A 14,309-nucleotide genomic window follows, 5' to 3' on the forward strand; every position below is an offset into this window, starting at 1 on the left:
CTACTCTTTGATCAAACAATGGAGAGGTGCAAGACGGCGCTCTAGAGCACACGCTCTCCGCAGAGGCTGCGGGCGGGGCTGCGCTGTAGGGGTCTCAGCACCCTGGACTGGGTGGAGGGTTTGAGTCCCGCGCAGGCGCGCTGCTCAGACGGCAGCGTCCAGCGTCGGCCCAGCGGCTTGGGCGCGGCCCGCTGCCGCCATCTTGACTCGCCGGGGCGTGCGCAGCGCTTCTGCACGCGTCAGAGCTGCGGCGGGCGCGGCCATTTGCACTGGGAGCCCTGGGCTGAGGCGCCAGGCCTGAAGGGGCCCTCTGAGCAAGTGAAACTAGACTAAGCACAACAGGGGAGAAAAGGTTAGACTTTATTTTATCACCCAGATTCTATTTTTATATCCTGGGAGTTGTTGAGGGGCTTTGCCGGTGACGAATCCCTCCTCTGCCTTTGGTCCCGCGCCTCATTCCTGAGGGGCGCAGGTCGGTCCGTAACCGCCTCCGGCTCGGTGGCGGCGGCAGCAGCGTCACAACCTAGGGGGACGAGCCGCTCCTGCCGTCCCCAGGCCGCGACCCCGACCGTTCGTGTCCCTGAGGGACCACCATTTGTCTAACATTTTGGAGACGGGACACCAGACAGTTTCGGGTATATCGCCCAAATATCAGCGAGAGAATAGTGGTCTCATGTCAAAGTTTCCTGAACAGGAAGGTATCTAGCCTTCTGCCTGTAGGAGGAACTGCCCTGGTGCCGGGGCTGAGTGTCTCTGCTCACGCTTTTCTTACTTTTTGAAAGAGAAGCTTCAGGTCAGAGAGAAGGTCACACGAGTAGCCAGGGGGCCTGTGCCCCAGCTTGTCTCCCCGGAGGTGGGGATTCGGGGGCCTCTTCACTTGCGTGTGATGAACCCCTGGGGTGGCCCCTGCGGCTTCGGGGCAGCACGGGTGGTTCGGGTCACCCAGTGGGGTCTGCTGCACTTGGGGGGCGAGCTGGTCCGTGGGCGGCCGGGCTTCCTGGTGTTAGGGTCTCCTGGCCGAAGGGGTGGCGGGTGTGGGCGGCGTCTGCTTACCGCACAGTGAGGGCTTTCGTGGCTTCTCCGGCCTGGAGGGCATAGCTGAGCTGCTCCATTTCAAGGGGGTGAAGGTGTCCCTTCTCTCTGGTTGGGGGATGGGTCTACCATACATGAACTCAAACGCATTTAATTTTAACTTACTCCTTGGCACTAACTGCACATGAAGCAGGGCGATTAGAAGCAACTTAATCCAGTTTTCTTGGGTTTCCTGACATAGCTTGGCTAAGGCCCCCTCGAAGGCTGGATGGGGTCTTTCTTTTCTCCTTGATGACTGGGGTCTCCAGGCTGAGGGCAAGGTCCGTCACGCCCAGGGCACTTGTTCACTTGAGACACAAATGCGGTACCATTGTCGCTTCGTAGAGATACTGGGAGTCCAGATATGGGGATTATTTCTACTAGTAATGCCTTAGCCACATCAGCTGCCGTTTCAGTTCTAGCAGAGAATGCTTCTGTCCACCCAGAAAGTGCGTCTACTAGCACCAAGAGATAGCTGAAGTCGCCTGGTACTCTCAGCATGAGAGAAATCAACCTGCCAGTCTTCCCCAGGGCTCATCCCTCTGGTCTGAATGGGCCTTATCTGGGGGCCCCTGGGGAAGGGAGGGGCATCTGGTGTCAGGGTTGTTCATTGTGCAAGTGGGGCATGTCTCACCTATTGGGCTGGTTATATTTTTCATGCCAGGAGTTTCCAGGATGTCAACTAGCCAGTTATGATGGGGCTTCCCTCCCGTAGTGAGTCCCGCGACAAGCCTCCCTGATGGCCTGACAAGCTGCAGCCTGGGGAAAGACGTCCTGCTCATGTCCGTTACCTCGCCACCCTGGCCGCCTAGCTCTCCGCTGAAGCCCCGTTTTCCGGCTCTGTCTAATCCTCCATTTGTGTGGACTGGGGAACAATAGGCTGCGTCTCGCCTTGGAGGTGTGAGGAGTAGTTGCTGAGCCTCTGGTTCCAGGGCTGCCCTTTTGGCAGATGCCTCCACCTTGTCGTTTCCCTTTGTGGCCTCTGCATCCACGTTCTGGTGACCCCTACAGTGAATCACTGCCACCACTCTTTGGAAGTGAAATGCTTTTTAAGAGCTTTAGTACACTTAAGCCATGTTTCACCTGTTTACAGTGATCATACCCTCTTTCTTTCTCAAAAGCCCCATGTGCTTGTGGGGTATCATATGCACACAGGGACCTTCCCTGTCCTGAGCCCTGCGGCTCTGGTGAGGGCTGCCGTCTCCGCCTTTGGGGCAGAAGTAGCCTGGGGGTAGGCTTCTTGCTTCTATGATCTGGGTCTGGGAGGTCACTGGGCACCCCACCGGCCTTTTCCCTCTCTCATAAAACTGCTCCTGTGAACCATTCCTCTTCAGCATTTGGGAGAGGCTCACTTCCCAGGGTGAGGTGACAGAAATGGATCATGTCTGTTGTTTCTGTACAGTCATGCTCCAGGGGCCCCGTTTCTGTGGGGAGCAGGCTGGTGGAATTTAGTGTGTAACAGGTTTTTATGGTGGCCACTAGGTTGTCTAAAAACATAGCCTGAACTTGAGTCTACCCCCTGAGGGGCAACTGTTACGTTCCCTTAGAACTTACTGAAGATTGAACCTGGTATGGAGTCCATAGAGAGACTGGCTGACCAAACATTAACTCTCCAGCCTCCTTCAGTGGGTTGGAGTAGCTACTCCTGCCTGTGGTCAAGAAGGCCATCCCTTAGAGGTTCGATCTAATTGTTTAGAGAAATAAGCAACCACTCAAGCAAGGGGTCCCAGTTCTTGTGCTAATACCCCAGGTCCCCTTCTGGCATGAACATAAAGGTCACATGGGTTAGTTAAAACCGGGAGGGCCAGGGCAGGGGCCTGAAGTAATTGCATTTTCAGTTCTTGAAAGACCTCTCTGCATTCTGAATTCCCTTCAAAAGGATCATCATCCTTTCCTGTCAACTTTTCCTATAGAGGCCTCGCTGTGAGACGGCAGTTACAGATCAGATGTGGCGAAACGGCCACCCCCAGGAAAGCCCTAGGCTGCCTTCTGGGTTTGGAGGGGAGAGGCTGCAAACAGTGTATTTCCTTCCCGTGGGTGGGCTTCTCTGACCATCTGTGAGAATGAAGCCTAGGCAGGTCACCCTAGTTTGTGATATATGAGCCTTTTTCTTGGACACTTCATATCCTTTAACAGCTAGGTGGTTCAGGGTGGTTACAGTATTTCTGTCAAAGGCCTCCATAGTAGGGCTGCAGTCAGAATGTTGTCTGCATACAGTAGGAGGGTTTTCTTCTCCAGATGTAGAACTTTTAGGTCTTTAGCTTAAGTTTCCCCAAAGATGGTGGGGGAATTTTTGAACCCTTGGGGCAGAACCTTCCAGCAGTATTATTGGGGGTTTTTGCATGTTTGGGTCTTGCCACTTAAAAGCAAGAACTTCTTGTAACTCTGGGGCTAATGGAATACGGAAGGAGGCATCTTTTAAATCTAACACAGAATCCCAGGTCTTGGTGGACAGTAGAGTGGGGATTAGGGACTACTGGACATACATCCTTGGTGGTTTCACTGACTGCCCTGAGGTCCTGTCCCGTCCAAGATTCCCCACTGGGTTTCTTCACAGGGAGATTACAGGGGTATCAGAGGCTGACTGTCGTGGTCTAATAAGGTCCTGGTCAGTTAGGCCCTATGTCACAGGTGCAGTGCCCAACAAGGCCTCCCGATGGAAAGGGTACTGTTTTCTATTGGGGCGTGTATGTCCGGGTTTTAGATGGACTATGGGCTAATGCAGGGCTGGCCCTACAACTCATCCCACCCATCCCTGGGCCCAGACCCCAGGACTTACTCTAGAGAGATCGATTTGCTCTGTCCGGGGAGGTTGGTCTTAGCCGTTAACATTATCGTCTTGTGCCCTTTGACTAAGGAGATGCCAGTCTCCAGTTTGCCTCCCATTAGGGGGACAGTAGCCCCCGATTTAGGTAAGATATCTCTTCGTAGCAGGGGTATAAGGCATTCGAGGACATATAGGAAGGAACAGGTGAGCATGTGTTCATCCAATTTACATTCTGATGGCTCTGTGAATGCCCATTCTTGGGCCTTCCTTGATACTCCCATAGTTTTATAACTCTTGTGACTGAGCTTACCTGACCTGGTGTTCAGAACTGAGTAAGTGGCACCAGTGTTGACTAAGAATTAGAAAGGCTTTTCCTCTATGTCCAAAGTCAGCCAGGGCCCCTCGGGGGTCAGTTAGGTTGCAAGCTTAGGAGTCCCCTGGCCCCTCATTTTTGGTCTGTTTGGACCATCTGCCTTCATGGGTGTGGCCAGGACCTGCCATTTCCGTCCTCCTTCAGGGCCACCAAGGGCGTTCTCTCTTCCAGTGTCCCTCTTGTTTACATATGGTGCACTGACTGGGTCCCAGTTTCCTTGGTCTGCTGGGGCCAGGGGTCCCTCGCCAGAGACGAGAGTCTCCGTGGGCAGTTAATCCAGATCCCTATGCTGACTGGTTGACATCGGAGGCCAGCAGCCATGGGTGGGCTTGCCTCGGAGCCTTTATAGCCTCTGAATTGTCTTCCTCTGTATCTTGGTTATCAGATACCCAGTAGGCAGCCTCAGCCAGGAGAGAGGTAGGGGTAACTGGTTCTATTTCCAGTTTCTGAAGTTTACACACTTTGGGAAATCAATTATGACCTCAGGATTGCATTCCCTTCCAATGACTCCGGGCCAGTGGCAGTACCGGTGGCTCGGGGCCAATGGCGGTACCTGTCAGTGGCGGTTAGATTCACAGATTCGGAGGCATCCCCTGAGGTGCTCTAGGAAGGCCAAAGCGTTTTCCGTTGGCTTGTGATTGACTTCCTTTATCTTATCCTTTACCCCAATTGGCAGATTTCTTTCCTGCAGCCTGGATTCCCTTTAGGATCTTGTTCTATAATGAGCCGGCCTCTGTCTTCTACCCTGTTCTCCATTGTCTCTGTGCTCCCAGTTGGGTTCGTTATCTGGAACCACTTGATTCCCCGGTCTGAAAATAGCATGACCTGCATTGTTTCTGTTCTCTTGTCTGCTTCCTCTCAGGCTTTTGAAAAGGCTGTGCCCTTTTTTTCCCCTGTTAGGGGTGCACTGAGGGGGCTCCAGATGTCAGCCGAGGTGGGCTCACGGGTCTGAAAGATTCCCCCAGCAGATTCAGGAAGCTTCCTGGATCTCCCTTCATCCCCTTACCATGACTTTCCAGTTACACAGATCAGCAGTGGTAAACAGGACATACTTCTGGAGGAGCCCCCACTCTGTCGGGGCCCTGTCTCAGAGGGAGTGCTTTTCCCAGCGGGTAGTTCCTGGCAGGTTGTTGGACCCTGGCTGATAACCAGTCCCACTTCATGTCCTTGCCAGACTGGGTTCTGGGGGAGGGGGGACTGGTGTGGAGAGGGCCCCCCGGGCCTGTGGCCCTAGCTGAGACACATGAAGGAAGGGTGTTGGGTGGGAGCAGTAGGAGGAGGGTCAGGGAGGAGATCAAGAAGGCCTTCAGGTGGAGGAGGGTCAAGGACTGGTGTTACCTCGGTGGAGGGGACCCCACATCCTTTTTGAAGGCCTTTGTTCTGATATAAGACCATAAAATCTGGACATAGGAGATTTCATCCCATTTCTTTTGTCTCTGGCTTAGCGGATCTAATCGTAAAATGGTGTTGTATTTTAAAGACCCATTGACAGGCCAGCTTTCCCCATCTCGCAGTCAGTATTGGGGCCAGGCTGTGTTACATAGCATTTCTGGTTAGGGAAGTTTGGAACCAGCACCAAACTGTCAGTGGATTCCTCCAAAGATCAAAATAGGAGGCATCTAAGTGGCGTGGACTCTGATGTAACTTGGGGTCCCCCTTGAATTTGTAATGGTTCACACTTGAGATACTTATTCCCTCCTCAGTCAGAATGCCCCACAGGAGGGTAAGCCGGACTGCCTCCAGGCTAGAGCAGCTTAGCCATGTTAGTTCCTCGCCAGCTTGGTCCATTAGGGAGTGGCACAGCTGTCTGAAATGGGGATGTTCTCCTTCCTCCTTTTAGCCAAAAAGGAGGAGTTTGGGGACTTCAACCAGGTGAATGTGTGGGATTCCCCTGGGGCACTCACCAGCCCTCTGAGGCAGCTGATACCAGGAGGAGAGCCCATGGAATCTTGATCAACAATCACCCAAAGTTGGCCTGAGCAGAGGTCGGGTGGTGGGTGTTTCCTGTTCTTGCCAGCAGCTCACAGGGCTCCCTCTCGTCACAGGTTCCCATTGTCCCTGGACGTCTGGTACCACAGGAAGGTCAGCCAGAGGCAGTGGGCAGACACGCGTGAGTTTCAGTCTCCCGGGTGATGCCGTAATATGATCCCCTCAAGGGGGCGACATCCAGATCACTCTGGGGGCTGTGCTGTGTGCACACCACACCAGGTGTTGGGGTGCTGGGCAGAGCTGCTCTGAATGTGACTGAAGGCTGCTGCTGTTCTGCCCTGTCGGAATGTACTCAAAGACTAGAGTCAGCCGTCCTCACACGAACTTCCCAAAGCCTCCGGGGTCCTCCTTTTTGATCTAGAATGAGCCTGAAGCCTGCTAGATAGGTGCCATGTTCCATCCCTTTGTGGTCACCAAAATCTGTTAGCAACCTTTTGAGGGTCCTCCTGCCCGGGGTTGCTTGTGCCAATAGAATGAGACAGGGTCCAGTTCAGAAGCAAAGGAAAGGCTTTATTCTCTGATCAAGGAATGGAGAGGTACCAGACTGCGCTCTAGAGCACATGTTCTCCCCGAAAGGCCATGGGTGGGCTGCTTTATAGCGTTCTCATCAGTGGAGAGGGGCGTCGAGTTCTTGCAGGTTGAGTGTAGTGGTGCTGCTCACGGCACTCCAAACCCAAGGACAAGCATCTCTGCACAAGGAGTGCCCTGCCGTCCTGCACTGCAGTGTAGCGCTCAGAGCTTCTGCCCGTGGTCCGCCCAGCTGCAGGGCCAGGTGCAGCCATTTGGCACTAGGAACTCCGGTCTGAAGGGACTCTGCACACACAGCTCCCTGTGAGCGAGTGAAGCTAGGCTAAGCACAAAGGAAAGAAAAGATTAGACTTTATTTTATCATCCAATTCTACTTTTATTTCCTTGGAATTGTTAGTGGGTTTTGCCAGTGGCATTTGCACACCTGAGGAGCTGGTTTGAGATGGAGCTTCACTTGCGGGGTCTTTGGCCGTCATAATTATCATCAAGTAAGTCCAATAATTCTGAGTAAATAAAATGCTGACAAAACTGCAGCTGCACTTGTTTGAATTGTGTCATTTGAGCCCACCAAATTATTGACTTAACCCTGACGGGCCTAATCTTTTGTAATTAAAAAAAAGTTTTTTTTTATAAGGAGATTCTGGTTGCTAACAATCTAAGATTGCAGAAAGAATATGCCTTTCTTGTCATAAACAGTCTCTACAGAGTCCTTTTCCTTGAGTTAAAAATGAGTAAATAATTGTGTTTTCAAATACAAGCTTCATGTAAAAGATCTCAGAACTGAGTTATATGATTCAATAAGTTACAGTTCCCAAAAGTTTGCAGGTGATGTCATGAAAGTCAGCATTATATTTTCTTAGTATAAACCAGTTCCACTCTTGATGGTTCCTACAACAGTGATTGGTTTGTAGCAATCCCAAAGCCATGAGAATTAACCCAACTTGGACCACAGTGTCTGAAGGCGACCCCTGGCACCCTGGGGGAAGACTGGCCCATCTTTCTGATCTCTAGGGTGCTTCTCTAAATGCTACGTGCCCCAGAATCGCCTGGAAAGCTTGTTACAACGTACAGGTTCCTGGGCCTCAACACCCCCCCAACCCTCCCCCGAGGTTCTGACTGAGCAGCTCACCCACCAAGACTGAGAATCGTGTGTTTAACAGCTGTTCCAGGTTGATTCTGATGCAACGGGGCGTGACACCCACAGGAAGATTGCGCTGGATAGTGCTTTAGGGTTGTTTGTTTGTTTACTTCCAGTATCTGAATTTAACCTGGGCAAGGGCTTAACGACCTAGGCCATCGTGGGGGTTTTCCTGTGCTAGACATGTATTGAACTGTTTTTTTTTTTTTAATCTCTTTTTTAACAAGTGTATTTGTAGAACCAGAGAACTTTATGTGCCCCTTGGAGACATTGATTCCTGGTTGAAATTCAGTCTTGAAGCCAATGTTTTCAAATCCAGTGAATTAATCTGTTACCAAAGCTGTTGGGAATGCTTTACAAATCCTGCACTTTAATCCAAATGAAAATAGAATGCAGCCACCACTAAAACAACTGCAAATACAATTCATAATCTAATCAAGAGAGAAGTCATCTGACACCATGGCACTTCTCTGCAGTGCAGAGCAGCTGGTAAACAATGTTGCCAAAGTTCTCAGTTGAAATGGTGATTTGGGCTGTGAAGCCTTTGTGGGAAGAGAGGAGAGGGAAAAAGGAATAGTGATGCTTTCCGAGTACCACTGGGATTTTCCCTACTTGGGGCTTAGAGACTGTGAGAAGGACCTGAGGTTAATACCTTCCCTTTCTGTCTGCCCTCAAATTTCTTGTCATTCTCCTCCCCTCTCCCTTGCTTTCCCTTACTTTTTCTTAGGACTGTAAGTGAAGTCTGGGCCCCAGAGCCCTCTGAAGGAGGGTATTTGACCTTTTAAAAAGATGGCTGGGTGATACATTGATCTGCAGGCTGTCAAAGGTCTCATCTTCAAGATTGAATGGGCACAACAGTTTGTAGAACACAACCCGTCTTTTCCTTCCTTTGCATGCCCATAGTGGTAATTAAACTCAATTGTAATACTTTCTGAAACAGGAAGGAAATAAGACACTAGCATCCCGAAACTGAATTAGAACCCCAGACAAGCTGCCAATCTGTGGCTGAGTCACCAAAAGCTCTGGGAGCTATCTGCCATCCAGCAGGACAGAGGAGGTTCGGATGGAAATCAGCAAAAAACAAATGACTCAGTTTTCCTTTCTAGAAAATGTTCAATTCCAGCTGTCTGGTTTCCCTGCTTAAATAAAAGGGATAAAAACCACGACTGACCAATGGCATCTGGGATGGTGAGTTAACAGCTGCTCTCTGCATTGGTGTCAGTGGAAAAGCGGGTACTCATTGAGCACTGGGTGAATTTTTGCAGGAGCTTCGGACATTAAAGACCAGGAAGAGGAGATGTAAGCCAAAGGAAGGTTCAGCCATGTATTTGTTTCCTGCCTTGTCAGAGACTGATGTGGTGGGAAAGAATGAGAAGTCCTGTGTCTCCGTGCCAGCTTTTCCATTTACACGCTGTGTGACCTTGGCAGGTCGTCCAGCCCCTTTGAGAGTGTTTCCTCACCTGTGAAATGAGATGGTATCTGCATCACAAGGCAGTTGTGAAGGAGGGGTGACAGTGCACCTGAGTCAGCGCACGTTTTAAGCCCCATAAAAATGTAAAGCATCTTTGCTGCTGTGAAGGTATTTGAAGGGGCTGGTGATGGTTACTGGGTCACAGAAATGAGGTGAGAGAGAGGTCAGTGAACTGTTACTGCATTTGGAGGGGAAATGGTAAACGTTTGAATGGACATACCTGTTATCGCAGGTATTTTTATATGTATGAAGGTGGACCTCCATTTGAAAAGTTCGATCATGTCTCCGCCGATTTCAGAATATTAGGTAGCAATTGTATCAACAGCAGACACTTCCTATCAGAGCAATAATGGCTGTCATTTAATGCTCCCTTTAGGCCGAGCACAGTGGTAATAAGCTCTTCTTTTCATACCATCTCGCTGAGTCGCAGCCCTGCGGTGTAGAAGTCCTTCACAGCCACTTTCAGCAACACCCCTATGCAACAGGTATTACTGTCCTCACTTTACAGATGATGAAATGGATCAAAATTAAATTTAAAAAAATTCCCCAGGGTTGTACACCTAATAAGCGGTGGAATAGAGTTTCAAACCCACATGTGTCTGATCCTGAAGCATGTATCCTTAACTGCCAAAATCCTGGAGAATGGAGGCCACACGATTTTCCACTGAATTGGAACAGATGTCTTTCCTCTGTGACAAGTTGACTTTGACTTAAGTTCCTGTCTTTGAAGTTGGTACGTGACGAGCGTAGCTTAGACACACACACGCAGCCCTCCCTCACACCTGGCTCGCGTTAGCCAGAACTTTGCCTGACGGAGAAGTGTGATGTAACTGACTGATAAGGAGTCAGGAAGCTTGGCCCTTGTTCCTGCCTTGTGGATGAATACCTGTATGTCTTTGAGTAAGCAATTTAAAATCTGAGCCTTAACTTCCTCTTTGAGTGAGAGTCACAATATTTATCCAGCCCACCTCACAGGGAGTTGTGAGGATCAAGTGAGATGGCACGCATGCAAGTGTGTTTAGATCCTGAAGAAAGGGAGGGCTGTATTAAGAGTCTCTTCAACCAGAAGGAGGTTGGGAGAAGATTTTGTGCGTAGTATAGAAAAAGAAAAATAACCATTAATTCCCTGCCTGTAACAGTCACTCCTTTCATGATACATTTGATCATGGAAAGAAGTATCTTTCAAACTATGGTTATACCTACTAATGGAGAGATACATGGAAAATGTATTTTAATAGTTCTGTTCTCTAAAGTACTCTAGGAAATTTTTTTTAAAAAAAACTGGTTTCGCAGATTACTGTTGAGAATTCAGCTAGGTATAAAAAGTGAGCCAATGTGAAATGAATATAGCAAAGCACAGGTGTTGTGCGGACCTGGCGAACATGGTGAAGGCAGAGGCACGTGGTCCTGGGAAGCACTGACGAAGGTGCTCTACTTGAAAGCAAGGTCTTAACCCAGAGGAGCTGGTCAGGACTGTCGCTGATTGATCTCTTCATGTCTTCAACGACAGTAAGAATGACAGTGAAGAGTTCTGCATTGTCCCCCAAAGCTCACCCCAAGGCCCCACCTCCCCTTTTCTGGTTCAATGCACTTACCCCATAAGGAAGGCACTTTGAGCCAAAGCGTTTATTCCTGCTCTGAGAAATATGCTTTTTACCCCGCGTTACATAGAGAACTCAAACCATGGGTGCACCTCTACACAGGGCATGTGTCCCTACCTTAAAAAGTGAGAATTTACTCCTGGTATCCTAAACATACCCCAGAGGAAAAGCCCAAGTGCTCTGGGAAGGTCTGTAACAGCCCGTCGGGGACGGACGCCTCCATTCGGGCCCTGAGTACTTGCCAGTCCCTCGCAGCGTCTTAGCTGCTGAAGGTTGAAAGCAGTGATAATTCTGCTGCAAGGCTCGTTTTGTCTTTGATGACAGGGTTTCTCTCAGGATGGCTTCTCCAGGCTTGTTGAGAAGCCAATAATGACCTGATGTGACCTCAAAAGAGAGCAACATAGTCTTCTATATTAAGGGGCTTCAATGGACCACATCCAATTTTTCTCCAAATACAACCTGGCAATTTAAATGTTGAGAATAAGATAAAGAAGAATCATTTATTAAGAAAAAAAAAATACCCTTCATGTATTTTCTTGAGAAGCTCCTGGTTTAATGCAGGAAGTTTCTCTCATCATTTTAATAGCAACATCTTGATTTTTAAAACTTAGAGAGGTTTAGCGATTCACCGGTAGTTCCACAGCTAAGGGGCAGCCCGAAATTCGAAACAGGTTCTGTCTGGTTCCAAAGACCAGGACTTTCCACCATATTACAGTCCTCATATTCAAATCTTCACTAACTGATATCAAGGGGTAGCACTTCCAAAATAATTAAATTTCCTTAAGGAGAAGAGAGAATCAGAATTTGGTTAAGCTACAGGGGCAGGAGAGCTTGCTCACCATTCACGGGGGCTCCCGGGAGTTTGCTGGGAAACCGCTTGGACCCCAGCACTGCCACGGCTCTCTGTTTGCTAAAAATGACCAAGCCACACTCCTTCTAGGGTCGAGCCAGAGATGAGTGCAGGGCAGCTGCAGCAAAGGCTGACACGCAGTTTGTAGCCAAGCACGTGGGCCTCTTCCCTGTCCCCCTGCCCCGAAAGATGTAAAGGAGGAGGAGACAGAGGGCCAGGGGTGCTGTGAGTCATTAAGGAGGGGGGTGATGTGAGGCTGTCTGAAGAGAGATTTCCCTCACCTGAGAGAGGTTTTTCTCCCTTTGACAAGTTTAGCTGAAGGAATCTGACAGCAAACCACAAGCTTTCTTTGTCAGGCTGAGCAGGCAAAACCATGAGAAATATTTTCCCACGCCACTTCCACCGCCCCACAGAAAGCTGCCTCAGGGGTTTCCATTTTCCTCCTATTTTCTTGTGCTCAAGGTCAAACAGTAACTGGAAAGCAACATCGTTTTTGGCTGTTGTGTGGTTTTTCCCCTTGGCAGGTAAACTGGAGCAGACTCTTCCTGGTGGTTTGCCTGTTGTGAGGTTGCCCGGGAGGCAGGCTCTGCACTGTCGCTGAGTTACGTAGACACGCTCAGCCCGGTCGGCCGAGATCTCACTAGTTAACCTCCCAATGGCAAATTCCCGGGGACAGGCGCCGAGTCTTCCTTAGCGTTGTGAGGAGCACACACCTGCCACACGGGCACTCAGATTATATATCTTATTGAACAGATCACCATGAAGAACTTGTTCTTAATTAGTCCGTGTCCCTGATTCCCCAAAATTACTTATGGCACTGAAATATTTTTCCCTCTGTTCCTTAAATTTGAACATCTAGTTCTGGAAGCCAAGCTCATGATGCCCTGAGATTGCAGAGTGGCAGGTCTGGCCCCAGGAGTGAGGTTACCCAGGTGTTACCAGCCTCTGGGCACAGACAGCAGCTCAAACCCCTGCTGAGGCTCATGTGATAACGTCCCAGACTAATGGTCTGCTATGAAACACTCCTTGGCATCCCCTAAAACTCTGTTATCTGGCAAGTACTTAATACTCAGAAAATGTGAAATCTCCGGGCTCTTGTGCGTTTTGTGAATGTCAAGTCAGCAAAACTCAACAGCTTTTGAAGTGAGTGCATAAAATGTGCTTGGAAAAGCAACCTGCCTCCTCATTTTTGATAACAGCTTGATTTACTTTTATTTATTCTGCTAGAGAAGAGTCCTCCATACTGGGCTACCCCCTCCCTGGCCTCCAAAAGTCCACAAAGACTTTCCCAAGTATCAGACCAAGATAGCCAATGTGAATACATTTCTAGAGCTTTAATTTCCGCATGATAATTTCCCCAAATTAATCTGCCTTTGATAGAAGTGAGGATGCCAGTGGAAGCCTCATTGCAGTCTGAGGAATGAGAAGAAATTCAGACCTACTCCAGAGATATGGTGGGGCTGGGTGTCCATGAAAAAGAGGGAAACCAGTCAGGCCTGGTGGAGCAGCCATTCAGACTGAGGGGAGGGTCGGACCCGGAAACTGGGACAGCCGCCCTTTCAAAGGGTCCAGCTCTTCTGGAGCAGAAGTAACTACAACTGGGAAAAGAATTCCAGAAAACACTTTTTATTGGTGCTGATTATTGGTTTAAACTGTCAAGCTGAGTTGATCACAAGACTCTACCTGTGATTTCCCAACTACTTAGATGAATATAATAGCAAGTATGTGGGGATTGATTGTCTATAAAAAATTCGATCCGTAAGATCTCTACACATGGAACATAAATTACTCTCCCATTATAAATGGCTGACCAACGTATACCTTGCTTATCAAAGGCTGAAAGGAGGACAAATGAAAGATGAGACAATAAATTTACATGTTTGTTACCAATTTGTAATTCACAAGGTATTTTCACATCATCTCACTTAACCCCCTTGTTTTTCCTTTGCCACATTTAAGATATGAACCATTAGGGTGAGCGCCCTCGGCTCCTGGCCTCCACTCCCTGAATGAATCTGCACCTGCACCTTCCTGGCCTCCTTCCCTGTAGCTTCTGTGGGATACAGACTGCCCCTGCCCCGGCCCCTGCCCGAGGCTAATTCCGTCTCCTCCCCCTCCTTGGGCCTCATTAATCATCCCCACTAACTTTAGCATCTTCCTTTCAGCATGCTCTTTCCCACATACTAACATGATCAGATCTCCTGTCTTCAGGGAAGAAGACCTGCTTAACCGGGTGTCCCTCTGGCGACTGTGTTGCTCTTTCGTTCTGCAGTCAAGCTGCTTGAGAGAGCAGCTGTGTGTCTGCGTCCCACTCTGCGGTCCTCTGCCATCTCATTAAAACTGTCCTCCCAGAGGTCCATCATCAGATCAGTGGACAGTTTTTAGTCTTCATCCTACTGGGAATTTCTTGAGTCACTTGGTCCTTTGGACCAATTCCTCTTCCTTGAAACATCCTCTTTTCCTGGCTTCCAGGGCACTCTTCTTTCCAGACTTTTTCCCATCATTTCTGGCTCATCCTGCT

At 49.3% G+C, this 14,309-nt stretch overlaps 1 protein-coding gene across 6 annotated transcripts in view; it reads left to right on the forward strand.

The window, feature by feature from the left end:
* The first annotated feature begins 250 nt into the window (after positions 1-250).
* The window catches only part of ABCA4 (ATP binding cassette subfamily A member 4), a 140,641-nt gene continuing 126,582 nt past the window's right edge, over positions 251-14,309 (forward strand). For 4 of the 6 annotated variants that reach the window (XM_072968183.1, XM_072968176.1, XM_072968178.1 and 1 more), the window contains exons 1-2: positions 251-352; positions 9,714-9,822. Coding sequence is in view for 4 of the 6 variants with exons in the window: in XM_072968176.1 (XP_072824277.1) it covers positions 9,814-9,822 (9 nt within the window). In the remaining 2 variants the exon portion in view is untranslated. Of the gene's footprint in view, positions 353-6,256; positions 6,322-9,713; positions 9,823-14,309 lie in introns of all 6 variants that reach the window. The other 2 variants (XM_072968177.1, XM_072968179.1) reach the window with 2 other exon arrangements.

The sequence above is a fragment of the Vicugna pacos genome, chromosome 9, assembly GCF_048564905.1.
Source record: "Vicugna pacos chromosome 9, VicPac4, whole genome shotgun sequence".
NCBI lineage: Eukaryota > Metazoa > Chordata > Mammalia > Artiodactyla > Camelidae > Vicugna > Vicugna pacos.